This window comes from Pavona decussata, unplaced genomic scaffold (genome assembly GCF_977016875.1).
Source record: "Pavona decussata unplaced genomic scaffold, jaPavDecu1.1 SCAFFOLD_348, whole genome shotgun sequence".
Lineage (NCBI taxonomy): Eukaryota > Metazoa > Cnidaria > Anthozoa > Scleractinia > Agariciidae > Pavona > Pavona decussata.
The window spans coordinates 260,702-279,958 of record NW_028145732.1 but is presented as its reverse complement, the minus strand read 5'-3'; the positions used below and the strand labels follow the sequence as shown (position 1 = coordinate 279,958).

The window sequence follows — 19,257 nt, the reverse complement described above, 5'->3', positions numbered from 1 at the left end:
ATATTTTTCTTTTTGATTTGTTTTTGCACAATCTTAGGCTTTGAAACCAGTATTTTCAGTCAGTATTTTCTCTCAAAAAGCACCGGAAAATCAAGGCAATGAAAACCGCCATGTTTTTAAAATAACTCACGCTGTGAGCTGAGTCAGGAGAAAGCTTTTTTTTTAAGGTTTACAGCAGCTGAAAACAGTTGTCTTTTGAAACAAAGGCCAGTATCACGGGATGCATCTCCCTCCAGGCTATAAATTATAAAAGTGAGTAAGTGGCAAAGGACCGCGAACGAAAGGTGCTGCTGGTATAATTATAAATTATCTAGTTCCGGTTAAAAATTAAAGTGCTCGCGAAACTAGTTGTGCTGAAGTGCGGTTCCCGCGCCCGCTCACTTCTGTGGTCTCATTTGTAAAGCTGACACAACGTAATATATTTTAAAACAATATTTCGGCTGGCCAAACCAGCCTTCTTCAGGTTTAGATGTTTATATATTACGTTGTGTCAGCTTTGCAGTAGTCTTTGGACTCAGTCTCATCGTCTATTTTTCAAGTTTGGCTGATTAGATCTCCTGTGAGATCCAACGTACAAGCAAGCAGGATCTTCGTTCACGGCTTTTGCAGTTTTTAAGTTCTCATTTGTAACTCCACTTCAAGACCACTTTCATACTACAGTGCTGTTATTGAATCAGTGAACGAGACTTCTGTGTTAACCGCAGCGGAAGACAGTTTAGCGGAAGTCACTCAAGTACTGCTGACACTTTGTGAGTTGTTATTTTTATTGCGTTGAACTTTATCCCAAAGTATTTAATTATTAATTGTCACTATAAACACAGTGAGTAAATTATGACTGGGTTTGACGTCATACGGTTCACCCACTCCTGATCATCGCGAGAAGCGCATAAACCGAATTTACTTGATGCCAGTGCTATATTTGGCAGTAAATTCAGATAGACATGACTGCAATAAGACCTTTCAAGTTTTCTTCCTTCATTTTCATCTCCATGGTGTTTCTCTTTGTAACAACTGACGTCCATTTTCGTGATGGGACTTCATTCGTCGAAGGTAATAGAGCACTTTTAATGCGCGGCTGTAAAGGGCAAACTTCAGGCTAATTATTCATTTTGCGCTCTCGGCGTTGTTGTAACAATTCTGTTGTCGGTAGTTGCAATTTAATTGCGTTCCTTTACTAACAAACCTAAATATCTTGTGTTTTGATGTTTTCTTTAGGCGCTTCGGGTTTGGACGAGAAGAACTTGATTGAGCAAGTCATCAACAAAACCAACCCGAATGTGCGGCCTGTGAACAACTCATCAGATGCTGTGAACGTGACTCTCGATATTACTTTTCATGGCGTCATAGAAATGGTAAGCAACATCTCAGAAAGACTCAATATTAGCTATTATTAATAACAAGCTTATTTCAATGTACATATGAGGATTCAAAGCATCCGTCTTGGCTTCTGGAATTTTTTGGAAGTCATAAGACCAGGAACAATTAAGAACAGCAAACGACTTCCTGTGTTTGTGCCAATGGCGCCAGGGAAGGGTGAAAACGAAACATTACACCAAAAACCTTTCAGCTCGATAGCTGAAGTTTGAAAGCCTCTAGATCTCTTTCGGATTTCATTCATAGAGTTTAAAACTAAGAAGTACTGAAATAATAAGACTAGAGATTTAACTCCCACAGGGCTGAGAATATTTTTGTTGAATAAAATACAGCACGACGCTGTATTTTCACGTGAAGTGAATCTTCATCGGTGAAAACTATCCAAACACGTTATATTTCGTGACTGTTAAACCACATGATACTTCAAAAAACATACATATCAGATAGGTTTATAGTTTCGTTGTTAAGTTGGTGCCTTAGTTTCAGTGATATTTCGCATGAAAAAGCGAAGTTAATAACAACAAATGAATGGTGTTAATTTCTAAAATTAACATAATGTTAAAAAGAAAGAAAGATGTATTCTCATACAGAGAGATGTAGGAAGTGAAAGAGTTAAATATTTATAATTTTCAACGAGTGACTCATAGAAGTTGGTCATAGTCTTTATTCGGAATCGCTGACCCGTTAATATCAGCCGCTGTCGGGTTACAAAAACAAGTTCGCAAGTTTTTACGTTTTACGTGTGATTTGCCTGTCTTGATAATCTGCTTTAGCATGCTTACAATCTTCCAATATTGCCCGCTTATTTGGGTTTGTATAAAAGAGCTTCGCAAAGCTGTTCAGCTGCAGATTGAATCCGTCTGCTTTGTCAGGAAAACCACACAAGATTATTTCGAACTTGAATTTTTATCATATGGTACATGAGAATAAAATATTAGTGAAACAACATTATTGAATAAAACTAAAACTATTGAATTATATTCCTAGTTAGAGAAATGTCATTTATCACGAATAAGCAACTGCAATTATGGTTATATAATTAGTTCGTAACACCTGCTGTTTTTTGTGTACATAGATCTTAAGTTTACATTTTAAATTTAAAGTTGTCATCCAACTGTTCGCCGTTCGCCTGTGTTTAGAGGGCAGCGTTGAGATGCTTTCAAGTTTAACGTTTTAAACCTTTGATAGATAAATTTGCCTGTTTAGACCTTTTAAGTGCTTCGAAAGGGCACAAAAACGGAAAACCTTTCCTCGGCGCGACAACGGGGCGCCCAACAAGGAATTAGCTGCATCATGTTTCTCAATAGAGTTCGATTTTTATTGTTTTAAAAATCTTTTTAATTTTATGGAACGCGTAAGGCACGTTGCGCGTTGTTGCGCGCCAAAGGACACCACAAATTAATTTAAAAATATGCGCATTTAGCACCCCTGGAATCTTACAAATGTCAACTATCTGCCCATTGTTGCAGATTAGGTTATCTTAGGAACCCTCATCAATTTTCTATCACGCGAACGGCAATCTTTTAATTTCGTCAGAGTTTAACCAACAACTCTAAAGTTCAGTTTAAGTTGCAAGAGTTCTCTTCCTCCATCTTTGATTCGTCGTGCAAGTTGAGGTTTCTCTTTGCCAGTGTTGAAACAGAGTTTTTAAAACTATTTTCTGCTGAATGGCTTATCTGCCAAGTGGTTTCAGATGATCTCACTCGATACAAACGGTTCACGCCAACAAATGTGAACTGTACCTTAACTTTAGCGACTGATTATAAAAGAAATATCCACGTTGCGAAAATTTAGGCAGTCGACGTTCGGTGGCGTAAACCGAAACACGAGAACTTTTCAGATCTTGTTTTATTGAGAGTTGAATATTAAACTCCCTAAAGCCTTCTGTAGCTCTAGTCAAAATAAACTGAGGTCATGTCATATTTCCGACTTTATCTAAAGGGTAGATTACGTTAGTCTCAGTGATGTTATAAAAACATAACTCGACACCTTTAACAAGTGTACTTATTAACAATCCCACTATGTCCCGTATGCGATGTCTACACCTCTAAGCTGAAACAGAAGGCTCGTTGTGTGAGGTACTGTCGGGAAGTTTCAAGAACTCGCTTGTCGTTGTTTTATATGTTTATATTTGTTTGTGTATAACTTATTTGTTTGTTTCCACGTACTGAAAGGTTCTGAAAGGAAAAACAGCGTTTTTGTAATTTTGAGATAGCTGACTAGCTTTGTAAAACACTGGAAAACGTATTTTATAACAGGATCTTATTCGTGAACGCAAAAGCTGGAACTGCCATGTCATTGCAAACTGCGGCACAGCAAACTAAAACTCTGGACACGAACATAAAAGAACATATTGGACGTTTTCGGGAACGATATTTTCTGGTTATTGCCTCAGATTTAGTAAAGCCAGATAGAACTGATTCAAAAAGCCTTGACACTGTTCAATGAACATACATAACTTTATCTACAAGATAAAACCCTCTCCAACGAATAAAATGTGCTAGTTGAGATAAATTTTATTGACTGGAAAGAGAGTAATCCACTAGATAACGAACACTCCTTGACCAACCGGACGAAACAATCGCCATCAAAGGCACTACAAAGCCTCTCTTCTTTGGGATGTTCAAGAAGGAAATATAAAAAAAAAACTTTACAAACTGCTGACGTAAAGGGTTGTTCTGCCATCATACTAGCTTCTATCTAGTCCACTGGGTTCTAACAATTATTCTACCAAAGATTTTTCTGGCGAGTTTTCAGTAATTGTTCTGTCAAACACACAATCTCTTGCTGGATCACAAACACTTCTAAAACTTAAAAGAAGGATGTTTTTCTCCATCTGTTCCTCTACCTCTCCACTCGTAGAATATAAGCTGATAGCGTAATGGTTAACAGGGCACGCGTTTGCTCATTTATGCTCACATAGTGAACTCTCGCCACTAGTGTTGACGGATACCGTGGAACCAGCGTTAAGCTGTCCGTAATTAATAGAGAGAGTCCTTGACAGAGGGTGTTATTTTCAGTAGTGCTTGTTTGCCGGGACTTCCGACAACTTCTGTCCGTAACAACGGGGTGTCCGTTCCCCTGGTTCCAGAGGTTTTGTTTCTTCTTCAGTCTCCTTTACAGAAATGAGCCGCTAAGCGGTGACAACAAGCCGCAACGCGGTGAGAGAGAAGTCAGCCGTTCGCTAGTCAGTTTTAAAGAAGAGAGAACTACTCTCTGGGACCAGGCTAGGTCAGTGTCAGTGATCGGCGAGACGTGAGAATGATTTGACTATCTTTATATCCATCTGGGAGAAGGGCTAGTTTTTAAAATAAAAGCAGATGGCAATGGAAGCGATACTTTTGAAATTAGCCTTTGGCACCCATTGACGGTAACGAAAAGACAAGAGCTTGCTCGGAAAATGGCCACCTGCCAAGCGTGCTTCACTGGCGTAACGTTCCGCTTGTGGTCGGTGCCGGTCATCTTTGCCGCTAATGGATAAAAATTAAGATTTCTAAGACTTGAGCGAAGTGCTTGTGCACATGTAGACGACATGAAAGTTCCTTCTTACTTTTTTTTCTTTCTATTTAGTCTATTATCCCTGCATTTGTTGATGATGCATAAGTGCGCATGTATTCTGTTGTGCAACATATGTACTGACATATGTTGTATTGCTCGTACATTGTCATGCAAAACTACAGACTTAAAGCAGGAAGAAAGAAAGGCCAAGATCAGTGGCTGAGGGAACACATTTCTCTCTGCACCGCGTCAGTTCAATAAATTCTTTTATTATTCCACTATGATGTCATTTCACCAAATAAGGTCAAGAGAACGCGCAAAATATGAGACCGTAATACACAGTAGTGTCCCGGTTTGACCGGTTTACAAGAGAGCGAATACGGACGGAAAAGGCAGAAAAAAGGAGCAACAATGGCTGGACTGGACGAAGAATAGTTTTTGAAACGATGCAAGCTCGAAAACAAGTTTTTAGCATGTTAATCACTTGTCATTTATCTTTTCATTTTATTCAATCAAATTAAAGACATTTAACTGGCTTTCTGTGTTGTTTACGTCATTCGTACGCGCCATATACCGACGGACAGTTAATGCCAGGTGTATTTCAAAACTGTTACCAAAACAGAGAAGCCAAAATAACAAAATCTTTTTGTAGTGGAATAATAAATCTCTTATTCGATGGTTTTACATATAATACTCGCGGACATTTTGCTCATTGCTCGTATTTTTCCTCACCCCTTCGGGGCTCGGAAAAATACTACGCAACTCGCAAAATATCCGCGCGTATTATATGTAAAACCATCGAATAAGATATATGTATTTGTTCAAAAGAATATAGACAGAGGGAGAGATGATTGCCCTGGCGGCCCTCCTCCATGATCCTTTAATACATGTATTCCCGGATATTCTTTCTTAATTGCAGAGGAATACCAAATCCGAACATGGAAATTAAACTAAATTTTAATATTTCCATCTCGCCGAAGGAGATCTTAGTCTGATTGAAGTATTCTTTCATATTTTATCTGGAAATAAACAGTTTCTAAGCCTACTGCTTACGCATGCGCTAATTTTGTTTTTGCCATTTGGGCCGCCAAACTGTAAGCGCTATTTTTGTGTTGTCTTTTTTTGCTTATTTTGTTTTCGTCATGTGGCCGCCAAACTGTTTTTCATCTTTCTTGGTTGAAGCTGATCTCGTGCTATTTTTGGCGCCCAAAAGTTTTTAGTTTCCTCTGGATTTTGTGATTCGTATGAAATTTCATTTTCTGTAAATGTTACGCGCGGGATCCCAAGACACAATGATCTCAGACCAAAAGAATGCTGCTTAATATATCTCCCGGAATGCGGCACGTGAACAAGGTAAATAAATAAATATCGCATTGACGACATAGGCATAATAATTTCGTCCCTAATTTATGACAATTATGCAATGTTCTTACTCTGGCGCACTGCTGGTTGGTTGTAATCGATATCTGTAAATTTTTTAATGAAAAGAAGTTGTATTTTTATTCTCTCCTTATATATAAAGCGGAATGCTTTTGAAATCATGTAAAATTTCAAGCCACATACTGATATAAACTAGCTTGCGTGCAGACTTTTCCCCCTGACTTCCCACACAGGAAGACAGTGGGATCAGTGTACATCAACACACAGCTGAAATATGAATAACAATAACAATAATCTCATTTGGCAAAGAGGAATATTGCTACAATATAACGTGACCTTTTACGGGATTGATGATTTTCGGGCTTAGTCTTGGTGATCTAATTTTCATGATTTGGCATTCTTCTACCATTCCAGTAAACAATTTGTATCTAAAGCCCGACTGCTGGTTATCATACTTTTGGCACTTGATCAATATAGTGTTAGAAGCGCTGAGCAAGCCAATACGCAATTGCGACTCCTTTGGCATCCTGGTTTCCGTCACTTGCATGCACTTAAGGTTACTTGGCGTCGTTGGCCCAAGCATTTTCACAGTTTAGAAAATGCAGGTGGACCTAATGTCTAACTGTTGGTCAGGGTTGATCAGGTTGCTCCTTTGGAAATTTATAGAACTATAGGGCTTTCAGCTTTTCTGTTTAGGCAATATCACCGGATAGTTGCCTCCGTCTTCGAATTTTGATGATTTTAAAACAAATAATAGAGAGATTTACTATCGCGTTTATAGCAAACGTCAAACGTCATATTCACATTGACGTTTTCTTGAAAAGAAAAAAAAAGTACATAGATGGGAATAGTGCAAAATAGTTTTGACCTTTGATGCTAGCGGGAAACTAATCAAATTTACTGAGAAACAGAAAACGGTGAGCGGCAAATATAGGAGAAACATGGTCACGTGGTCATTTCTGTCGTTCGCCGTACACGTAATTCTAAATGTCTCTATTAGCTTCCATGGCTTATTTTCTGGTTTTGAGAGCATCAAATTTCCAAGGGGCAGAAACAGCTCTACTTGTTGTTTCCATCTTTCACCACTAAATTTTCTTTCGAGCAAAAGTAATCAAGACTGGCATTTCAAATTAACAGCTCACCAATTCGAAAGGTTGAAATGAAGAAGGCAAATGAACCTGCAAGATATATAAGCAACTTGTTTAGAGTTAAATTAGAGGAATAAATTTGAGGTTCGTGAGGAGGAGTACTATCCATCCGGGTATTTTCGTCGGATAAGCCCTATCTCCTCATCTCTGCCTATGAACTTTATCACGTCACGTGATCGATTTAAACCAATGACAATCGGAGAAAATCTAGTGGTGAACTATAGTTCTACAGTGATGACGTCACAAAAACTGAATTTATGAAATTAAGGGATTTGCTGAGATATTTTAAAGAGCCTCATGCTCTTTTCAAACATCTTATGAAATACCATAATTTCAAACTTCAAGTATTTGTTACGTCACACTTTAGGACTCTATTATTAACAAATATACCATGGCTGCTAAGCCAATCAAATCCCTGGAATTGCATTATATAATGATCCATTACGAATAGTAGCTGCCCTATCCCAGTCTCCATCGTCCAAAATCCGTCGGAAAGACCTTGTAAGAGGCGGGAATAGTGGTTGTAAGGGACTTAAAGCATAATTAAATATGATAACAAAGTACTAACATTACTAATATTAACGATAATTAACTACCTCGTTGTTCTAATTTTCCTTCCAGGACGAAAAATATCAAATTCTCTCTAGTAGTGTTTGGGTCAGACAGGTGAGTCCTGGGACTAGGGCAGAGAATTTCGTTCTCAGGCCCTCTCTCTATCCTTAATCTTCTCAATGAAACGATTTGGTAACCGAATTGGCAAAGCAACTGCTACCGTCAGCGGTTTTTCATCAGACCCAAATAGCGAGAGAGGGCTGGGAACGAAGAGTATTGCATGTGCATGCTCTCAGTAACTGCTTACTTTTCCAGGATGAAAAATATCAAATTCTCACCACAGACATCTGGTTACGACAGGTAAGAACTACAACAACAGTTCCACTGATGCAGTTGTTTTCTTTCGTGAAGAACGCAGCTGCTTCTATGTGATTCAGCGCAAATGCCGCGCTCGTTCCCATCGTCTAACGCCCCAGGTCCTTCCTAACTATTTAGTTGTAAAATGAACTGCAATGGATGCGTATTTGCTCTCTAGATAAATGGTGCATGACAGATTCGCAGTTTTTTACTCAAACCGTCGCCAAACCTTCCTCAAATGAATTGAGGCCATCAGCGCCATCTTCAGCTTTCCAAGTTGAGCATAATAGACTGTGGGAATTTCTCCAACCATTTTGATCGAGGAATGGAATGCTCAGGTTGTGGAATTGAATCCGATGTTCAGCAATTCGTCTCATCTACCGTGTTAAATGTCTGTAAGTTCTCCACCGTCACCGTTAGGGACGGCAGTAGACTAGATCGCGAGCAGTCTCTCTTTTGCTCGAAAATCCGCGGGAAAAACGCAAACAACTGCATGAGCAAGCACGAAATTCGAAACACGAGTCGTGCGCGCGAAAGGCGAAGTCGCGAGGAGAGCGCGGGCGCCGAAAGGCTTCTGGCGCCCGCGCTACTCGCGGCTTTGCCGTTCGCACGCACAACTCGTGTTTCGAATTTCGTGCTTGCTCAGTTGTTTGCGTTTTCCCCGCCGATTTTCGAGCAAAAAAGAGACTGCTCGTAGTCTAGCAGTAGACACGCCCTTAGCGCAACTTTCTCTAAATCCATTCACCGCTTCTGAAATTTTGTTTCTTTTCCTGTTACAGGTATGGATTAATCCACTCCTAGCGTGGAATCCTTCGGAGTTTGGAGAACTGAGGCAAATAAGTGTTGATTCCTCGCAGATATGGCAGCCCGACCTTGTGTTATATAACAAGTGAGTCGTAACATCTACACTCTGCGATTTAATGGTTTTTCCACCCAAAAGCCGTTTCTGTTCCAAAAGCCACAAAGTTTTAAGCCGCAAAATCTCAAATTTCATTTTGGAAAATAAAAAAGCTTTCCTTATAAAATTTCGATTCCCATATCGACCATTTTTTTTCAAAACGTGAAAACAAAATTTTTAATTTCATCAGGTGTTTCCACGCTTAATGTGCTTTGTATACATTTTAATTGGACTCAGACATCTAAAATTAACCCTTATAACGACATGTTCGTACATAGGGACTCTTTGCAGAGTCATGGAGAATATACAATCAAAGTTCACGTCGATTTGTTGGTTTAGTTATCTTATCACTGATTGATTAATGTCAATATTTCTTTTGCGGCCTTTCGTGACTGGGCGAGGGAGGGAGGGTGCGAGGGGGGGTTTTAATGCTGGAATCATTGAATGGTCTAACGAAAAAGCTGTGGAAGTACCGCTCATCAGCCTCTATTTGCTAGAGACACTTGTGGTCTGACTGTCAACTTCACCTCAACAAATCAACGCCTTTTCTACGTTTAAAATTTTCTATGATGGAAGGATTTAGAAGCCAGCATAGTTTACGGGGGGGGGGGGGGGGGGAAGGGGGTAAAAATCTCACTAGCTTCTGTGGTTTGGACCTCTGGACTTCACTTACCTTACTCATACTTTTTCCCTTTTTTATTTCTTTTCCTTTTTTGTCTTTTTGCAGCGTTTTTGAAGAATTCGATGGTAGAATGGACAACATCAAGACTCGTATTCGTGTGAACCATGATGGCCATTGTTACTGGGCGGCGCCCTTTGTTTTCAAGACATCCTGCCCTTTCGACGTACGTGATTTTCCGTTTGATGAACAACAGTGCAAACTCAAGTTTGGCTCTTGGCAATTTCACGCAAAACAACTCAATCTATTTCGGAAGCAAGGTGAAGCTCCAATAGCGAAAGACAAGGTGGATAACGGCGAGTGGAACGTAACATCGATTCAAATTAAGAAAAACGTCATCAAGTATGATTGTTGCCCTGACGAGCTGTACCCTGACATCACTTTTGTGATAAATCTTCAAAGACGCTCGCTATACTACACGTACAACTTGATCGTCCCGAATTTTCTCATAGCCCTGCTGGCATTCTTTTCTTTCTATATCCCTGTGGAGTGTGGCGAGAGAATTTCGTTTGTGATCACCGTGCTGCTGAGCATGACAGTGTTTCTGCTGCTTGTGGCGGAGAGTATCCCTCCCACATCTGAGGCCGTTCCCGTGATAGGTATGTACTACACTAGCTCCATAATCGAGGTTGCTCTTGCACTGATCGCTACCGGAGTCAGTTTAAAGGTGTACTACAGTTATCTTTACGGAGGGGGCTTGTCACCTACGTTAAAGAAATTCCTGTTTTATCGTCTTGCGCCACTGCTGCGAGTGAACACCGACATCACTGGAGGAAAGGAGCACAATAAAAACAAATCTTGCCTTGGAAATCCCTTCAGATTCCTTAAAAAGCTTAAAGGAAGTACTACGCGAGGCAGTGATGTTTCCATGTATAGCGTTGCTGAAAACAAAGCAACAAGCGCCACTGTACTAACACAGAACAACGACCCCAACCTGCTTTCCGTGAATGTCAGGTCTGATACCGGGATTGCAGACTCGCATGACGAGTTATCAGACCAAGAAGTAAGAAGAAGGTGTAACAGAAATGACGCCTTTTCGTCTGAACTGAAGATGATCACCTCGGCTGTCAAGGATCATAAGGATTCTGAAAAACAAGCTCAGGAATGCAGGATCGCAGCCGCCATTGTGGATCGAGCTTTCATGGTGCTGTTTGTTGTAGTGTTTTGTCTTTCTACCCTTATCATTCTGCTTTTGCCGTTCATAAACAAGCGAGACCGTTTAAAGGATGACACAAGTGCACTTTAGTCCACTTGAGGTCTGTTTATGCGGCCTCCACTGAGTTGCATCAATCAACTTCACAAGATAAACACTAAAACCTTCCAACTGAGGCATAGTGTGGAGTGGAATCGTTGCTTACGTGACTTAAACTGTACGAAGAGGTCACGCAAGGAAAGACCACCTTGTTCCAGGCCCATTTCGTGAAAACTCCATTGAGCCAATCCAGGTTTATCGTCAACGTTTTCCGTGTACTGATTACGGCTTTAGCTGCATTTGAACTGAAAGTTAAAATAAACAATAGCGAATGGTTTGGAAATAGAAAAATCAAAACTTCCTGCAGTATTAATCAGCAATGATAGTTTTTCAAGCTGCTTTACGCGGGAAAGGAGTTGTTACTTCTTTACGTAGTTTTAAGTTTGTTTAGTTCCTAGGCCTCTATCCGTCTTTAGTCTTCACCGAAAATAATTGACCGTGAGGGCCTGGGAGAAAGCCGTACAGGGACTAGACAAGTTTTATGTGACTTCAACAGACTTACTCAGCTGCTCAATGCAGGTTTAAGTTGGATTGGGATGTTCAGTTTTAAGTTCTGTTCAGTTATAGTTATTTTGACTTTGGCTACTTTAAAAGTACTAAAAACGCTTTTTAATAAGGAAAGCAGCGAACTTGACTATCCAAGTGTTAACCGGCTTTTCAAGACTCGCATATACGTCACGTGATCATTACAGGCTCAGTGGTAGAGTTTGTAAAGTTTGAGCCTTGGGTGGGTGACAGAGTGGAGTGGGGGAGGGGAGGGTAGAAGACAACTGATCACCTAAATGACAAAAACTAATTCAGTTTTACATGTAAGAGGAAAAATATATTCTACATATTTTCAGTAATTTGTTATTAAAGTTTCAGACATTTTTTATATAATGTTTTATTAAGAACAGAAGTCCATTAAGTTTCATGTATTATATGGACTGAATTTTTCCATTACCTTATTTTTTAAGGATAAGGTTAAGGTTTTTATTATTATGCACTATTTCAATGGTTTACAACAAAAGAAAATTACAATATATAAGAAAAGTAACAAAAAGACAGCATTAAATTACATAAATGTGAAAAGTAAAATGTGCGCAGTGACCAAAGGAGCTTAGGCTTTCGAGTTGGTCACTGCCACGTGCAACTAACTAAAGATAAGTTTGCAAATCTTTGACGCGATGATTTATAGTTTACATAAAAGAACTGGAGTGGAGTGCTTAATTAACGTGTGATAACATGTATAATTTTATAACATTACGACTTCCTTGACAAGAATATAACACTGATGTACATAGATTTATGGATACATTATGAAAGCAGATTGTTGAGTTGATTTAAATTATGAAAAGGCTTTTTAAGAACGATCAAACTTTTTAGAAGAATGTTATTCAGTATTTGAAAATAAAGCATAATTGTTGATGAGAATACGTTTGGTTCCTCAGTTTTTATCTGTCTGAGAATTTATGTGACGAGGGTGACTAACTTTACTCGTACCGACTTGGCCGAGTTGGACAAAGGAAATAACTGAGAGGACCACAATCGGCCCAATTTATAAAAATCTGTGGTAGTGGTGCAGATGTTTTTAATCAAGCCGATTTTCACCCTGTGGCACACCAACAGAAAAACGCATCAGCCAACAAATTGAAGCGTGGAAATTGGCAAATGCGATTGAATCTACTAATTGGATCGATAAATCGGCCCTTGTAAATTAGCCAGTTTTATGCCAGGTTTGCCTGGGAGAATATGATTCTGATTGGTGTTATATTATGTGGCAAACTGCAGTTCTTGAAGTCACCACGTCTGTCGGTTTTATCCAGAGCGCCATGCTTTCTCCAGCAAACTACACAGAAATCTATGCACAGCCTAGTACCTTGGCACCAAGCTAGCGATTAGGTCCTATTTTCGTGTCGCTTTGAAAACCATTCCTGTTGTGCCACTAAAATTTATAGGCCTTTATCACAGGTACTATCGCGTCTTATTTTCCATGTGAAACTTGGCAAAAGTAGGAGTTAGCGATGTTCGCCCGTGCTGAAAGCCTTGATAATAAAAGTAAGCGCTAGGTAAATGCTTGTCAAAAAGGGACAAAACAAGATTCGCATATATACGTCAAGTTTCACACATTTCCATCTACATCACCATTTCCACATGTCCATCTTCCATCTACATCACCACTCATACTTATTTTCCTCCACACCTCACTATTGCCTTTTTATTTTGGACAAGAGAAAATCAATGGTGCGTTACATAGAGCGTTGACAATGTAAAGTAGTTTATGTTGGAAGAGTGTCTAATGATATCAAAGCGTCCAAGGTGTTAATAATTCAGTTGACAGTGCAGAATATCACGTGAAATAATACCAAAACTGAACATACAGTCGGGCTCCATTCCCGCCAAAGTTTTCACGTGTATATGATGCGCTGTCAACTATTGACACCTTGAACGCTTTTATGTCATTAGACACTCTTTCAGCATAAATTACTTCACCATCATTTTTATAACTTTGAAAATGAAGTCATGATAACTTCGAAACGTCGATTTTTTCGCTCAGGTTTACGTTAAAATATGCACATTAAAATTTAAGATATAAAATAATTCATAATCGTGATAATCCATGTGAAGGTCCTAGCGGGAGAAAATGCCAATTTAACCTTTTCCCAAGGAAGCACTAAGGGAGGTGCATTCTCTTATATTTAGAGAAAGGCTGTATTAGAACGCTGACCAGTTACCCCTGGTCAATTTGTTCGCCGATTTTATTTTCACTCCTAGTCCCGCTAAGGAGCCTGTTCCAACTTAAAAGGACCACCCCCAAGGGAAAAGCCCGGGGAACGAGGAAATTGCTTTATCTTTTTCTTCTTTTTTTTTTTAACTCAGACTGTTTCTGCTTGCAAATAAATGAACATTTTTAGGGTCTAACTTTTGTAACATGACTTTTGACACACACTGATATGAAAAGAAAAAAACATGCTGTCCAGAGCGGCAATCTAACCCACGTCCCCCCGGATGTTAGTCGAGCGTAATGACCAAACACGATTTGCGTGTGTAGCAGAAGATATTCTCTTATCTTTTTTTATTGTTATTTTAACAGAGTAGAACGAGCTTGCTAACAAATTCCATTACATAAATTTGTTTGTTTCTTTCAATCTAATCGGATTAGTTGTTAATTCATTAATCTTTCTTGCGTGTATTTCTATTAAACTTGTCATGCCCCCTGGGCATGCAAGAATACGGCGCTTTTAAAGAATGGTAAACTTTGACAAGCGGCCTCCTCACTCACAAACCGCAAATTCTACTTAAAAAAATTGCACGGTAAACAACAATTTGCCTTGATCGACTAAGCCCTAATTAGACTACAATGTTACATCCAGTTAATTTACTGCACTATGATTAATTTTGACGATAAGTTCTTTATTTCTACCAACGGCTTAACCCTAAAAAATCAAAGTAGTAAAAACAAGACACCTTATATAATTCTTGAAGGAAAAAATAAACAAGAATTACTGTAATAGGCTTTTAAAGTCTGCCAAATGACTGAAGATTATGATGCTTTTAATCATCCCCGTTTATCTGATCGTTGATCCAACGAGCAAACACTGACACCCGGGTGTACACGCCATACTTTCCTATTCTACCGCAGCCATCACCCCAGGAAATGACGCCCGCGAGCACCCAGCGTTGGTCATCAAATGAAAGGCTATTCTCGATGGCCAGCGGTCCTCCGTCGTCTCTTAGGCAAGCGTCACCAAGTGTCCCATTGTAATGACCAGCGCAGAACATGTTGCTCGTCACAGCGTATCTTTGGTGAGCTATCTCACAAATTGTTTGGCTTACAATTGGCACGTTCACCTCGTGCATTCGTCTGAGTGTGTCTCGCCCATCTTCTCTTCTTTTTCCCCAACCTGTAGATAGACCCACACATTATTAGCAATATAAGAGAAATTTAGAATCATGTTTACGACAAACGGCAAAAATAACCACGTGACCACGATTGCCCTGCATTTACCGCTCGCTGTTTTCCGTTTTTAAGTGAAGTTGAGTAGTTTGGTGTTAGGATCAAAGGCCAGAATTATTTTGCACTATGTTCGTCTATTTACTAGATATTTTTTGGGAATGCAAACGTGAATTTAACGATTGCAGTTTGTTGTAAACGCGACTGTAAATCTCAATTGATATTAAAAATAACTTTGCAGTCAAAAAACTTTTACTAAAATAGCTTTGCTGTCATAACAAATTAGCCATCAACAAGTGTGCTACTCAGTACGGAAACGATTATTTATTTATTTATTTATTTTTATTAGTACATTTTTTTGACGAGGGCTGCACCCAAAAGAAATTGAACGACATAAGAACCCTGTTGTCCAAGGATCTCGGGCCTAAGCCGAAGAAAAAATAATTGTAGTACGGACGGTAGTTAAATAACCCTCATACGATGCCCATTCCTTTCAAGGCCACATTGATGGAAAGCAAACACAGTACTTTACTTAATACTACTTATTTGTCTCGGCCAGTCCTACCTGTTATCACCCCAATGTTTCCTGGCCTCAGCAGAATTCTATCGGCGTCGTTTTTACGCAGTGGTAAGCAGATGGGTTTGACATAATCAGTGTAAACAGCGCTGCGACTGAGATGAATCAAAGCTATATCTGAGTCATAATCGATAGGGTGGTCCGAGGAGTACTGGGGGTGAATGACAATTCTGTCTGGTCGGATGATCTGCTCTCTGCCTCGTTCTCGTCTGTTGGTGAACAATTTCCCAAGACGAACCTCGATGTGCCTTAAACCAATACCTGGAACACGATACACATACAGTTAAAATACGGCGACAAGCCAAAATGACATTCTTTTACAGTTAACGAAAGCTCAGTCTCGTTTTCGTTCCAATTCTTATGAGCACGTGACCTCTCTCGTCAACGTTTGTCGCTTTTACTGAATCTGAACTTTGCCCCGAATTCGTCAATTTTTTTCTCTCTTCCGCGTTTTAATCAGAACCATTCCAATTTCCTTGAATGTGATTGGCTTAAAATACTGCTCTATTGTGCGCTAATTATCCTCTAAAGCTGTAATCGGATCCAGTAATTCGACAGTTCTTTGGGTCAATCTCATTAAAATCTAAAATTAATTAAATTAAAATTAAAATCTCCAATACATCCACCAACAATTACAATTAAGATGACAGTTTCTATAGCAACCGTATCTCTTTGTCAAAATGGGGGATTTCTTCCTCCCTCGTGCCGACTGTATTTTCTTTGTTAGATCCATTTGTTGTTGGAAATTATCATGGTTATGATTATTTGGTAACACGACTTCGTGTCTTCCGATTCGGTTTGTAATCATATGAGTGATTAAACAGATCTGACTCCTGTTACGCGGTCGTCGTTTTTCGTTAACAACTCGTACGATTACAGGCCGAATTGGACTTCACTCAGTCATTTTATCCTTATTAGTAACATTGCAACGTTTTTTACTGTTTACTGTCAGTATAGATAATCAGATGGGATAATTAAACATGAACACAAAAATTAACGGGTTTTTTTTTTTTAACGGGGCTCTGATGAAGCTTTCACGCACCTGAGGTGACACAGTGAGCAGCGGTCACTACCCATCGCTCAGCTACAAGCGATCCGCCACAAAAGTGTTTGTCTGATCTCGTGTTCCACAAGCTCACCTGCCAGGGGTAGGAACCTGCCTCCACCTTTGTACCGCCAACTATCCTTTTTTTACGAGTTCCCAGGGTTGGTTTGCCGCAGCTGCAGGCTGAAAGATCGGGTGAAAACAGTTTGTGAGTGATGATGATGAACAACTGGTTGAGCAAATACCCAGGCTCTTTTAAAGAATTTCCAGAGGAAAAATTCCGTGCACAACACACGAAGAAAAGAAACTATACATCAATATCGCACTGAATCGGAGCTGAATTACTCTTGCGATTTGAAGTCGCAGCCTTGCGCGAGAAATATTGCAGTCAAGTGCGACCAAAGCCGTAAACTCGTAACTTAAGTTGTCTTCCTGTTAATACGGTGGACATCAAGGGATTACCCAGGAACAAGGTCTAATAAAATGGCTACATAGACTCTTGTTTCTATCAAGAAACTGCCCGCAATAACGCTTCTTGTGATCTTGGTGAATGGGGTAAGTTAGGTTGCATTCTAATATACATGTCCTTACATGCTACTCCTTGTCGGTACACACCAAACTAAAGTAAATTCAAGTTATCAACTAATAGCCTGGATTTCATCGTCCCGTAGCTAGATAAATAACAGTTGCAAATTAAACAGTAAGGACTATTACTCACAACTGCGAGAACCTTTTCTTCTATTTGACTATTACTCATCAGTTACAGTATATTATTCCTTTTATCAGTGTTGCGATTAATGAATCATTGAATCAAGTGTTGAAACTGCTTCTAAATCGCGACACGAAGGAATGGTGCACAGTAGAGCACTTATTTCCAAGTAATGCGACACGAGTTATCAAATATTGATCGATATTTTAAGAAGTAATCAAATAAAAATAAAAATGAGAGTCATCACCCTGATTTTTATTCACAAAAACAGAAGCAACGTTTCACCTTGTTTGCCCACTTAAACTAAGCTACTTTATCGAAAATGGAAATATACCTCATGATATGTTTCGCTATTTCGTCATGATCATGATCTTGCTATAATCACAAGGAAGAGCAAATTTTAACAACATACTTACCAAAAGCATACAAGATATATGACGAGAAAATAGCAAACCCTAAACACTTGCAGAGGTTCATGATTCCAGGTGCGTTTCGTTTCTGAACTGACACTGATTTGCCGTTGTCAGATTGACTCCTTTCGGTTTAATATCTTCCTTTTCAGCGCGTTCGTGAATATTGAGAGGAAGTAATTAGTATCTTTCAAACGCGAGAGGTCAGGTGACACTAAACTGAGCCTCGTAAAAAAATTAAACGAAAGAAAACACGGGAAAACAATTTTACTTGTCGAAACTTCAAAAACACGAATGGCATCACAGGCAAGTACTGCTCAGCAGCTTTCATTTGAATGGTCACACTTTAGGATTTCATCCACAGACTCAAAAGTTAGAACCACCTTGTACAGCATAATAAACAGCACCACAGGAAAGAACTACGCATCAGCTTTCATTTGAATGGTCACAGTAAAGGATTTCATCCACAGACTCAAAATTTAGAACCACCTTGTACAGCATAATAAACAGCACCACAGGAAAGTACTGTGTTCAGTAGCTTTACATTAAAGAATTTCTTCCACAAATGTCAGTGATAAGACTCAAACATTTCACTACGTGATCAAGAAGTATGTAAAGCGATTTGGAACGGTGTCAAAACACTTTCAGTTTTTCTAGAGCCAAAGAATCACAATGATTGAAATAAGAGTCAGACCTACTTCCTGTATTGTTTTTCATACTAAGAAAAAGAATATTTGGTGAGTGAAAGCTGATTTGCACAATGTTTTAGCGACCACAGGATTCATTGCGCTAACGTGGAGAGGTAGGAATGAGGTCGTGTAGAGATACAGGAGATAGGAATGAGGGAAAAACAATACTAAAATCAAAACAATTTTCTGTCTTATGAGCAGACTAGGAACACTGATTCCAGTTGCTTCAGCTAGTGCGGATACAGTTCTCTAGTTGATATTCAGGATCTGAAACGGGAGTGTCGAAATAATAAACTTGAAGGACTTGAAAAGCGGACAATCTAAGTAGTGGATATCCTGTCGATTCATTTGGTCTTAAACAGGCCCGTGTAAAATGAAATATAAATTGAGAAGGGAGATTAAAAAACATCAAAATACCGATATTCAGCAAAAACAACCAACAGTCTGTAACAGCAAATCGGTTTAATTTATTTAATTTTTTTGAAACAGTTAGAGTGTTGAACTTTCTGCAGAACCCTTTCTCTGGGTATACCGTGTCAGGGAAGTGGAAAATTTGTGAATTGGCCTTGCTTTTATGGTCGCGCGGAATTCACGCGTGAGTTTTCCATGTTTTTGGGAGATGAAGATTTTTGTAAGGACATTATTTTGCCTTTGTGAGCAAATGGTTCACTCTGACGGGGCTTCAAAACCTTTTTGAAGGTGTCATTAATAAATCTCCGTCCGAAAAACATAAGTGGCGATTTATTGGACTGCTA

The 19,257-nt window shown here is 39.3% G+C and overlaps 2 protein-coding genes across 6 annotated transcripts; one reads left to right on the top strand and one right to left on the bottom strand.

Moving 5' to 3' along the window:
* Positions 1-842: 842 nt before the first annotated feature.
* On the top strand, positions 843-12,551 carry LOC146453145 (neuronal acetylcholine receptor subunit alpha-10-like). Of its 5 annotated transcripts, none has more exons than XM_085096960.1 (6): positions 843-1,050; positions 1,216-1,352; positions 8,022-8,066; positions 8,268-8,312; positions 9,089-9,198; positions 9,935-12,551. In XM_085096960.1, the coding sequence occupies exons 1-6, from the start codon at positions 942-944 to the stop codon at positions 11,130-11,132; spliced, it is 1,644 nt and encodes a 547-aa protein (XP_084953086.1). In that variant the 5' UTR covers positions 843-941; the 3' UTR covers positions 11,133-12,551. The 5 variants fall into 5 exon arrangements, 4 of the variants coding, with proteins under 4 accessions (XP_084953086.1, XP_084953084.1, XP_084953083.1 ...); XR_014859561.1 differs by lacking the exon at positions 8,268-8,312 and having other exon boundaries at positions 844-1,050; positions 9,935-12,100; positions 12,281-12,551; XM_085096958.1 differs by lacking the exon at positions 8,022-8,066 and having other exon boundaries at positions 844-1,050.
* On the bottom strand, positions 12,272-18,019 carry LOC146453144 (trypsin-2-like). Its single transcript, XM_085096961.1, has 4 exons — positions 17,820-18,019; positions 16,692-16,877; positions 15,638-15,910; positions 12,272-15,022 (listed from the first exon to the last, which is right to left on the bottom strand). Exons 1-4 carry the CDS (start codon positions 17,878-17,880, stop codon positions 14,673-14,675), a joined length of 870 nt encoding a protein of 289 aa, XP_084953087.1. The 5' UTR covers positions 17,881-18,019; the 3' UTR covers positions 12,272-14,672.
* Positions 18,020-19,257: the final 1,238 nt, after the last annotated feature.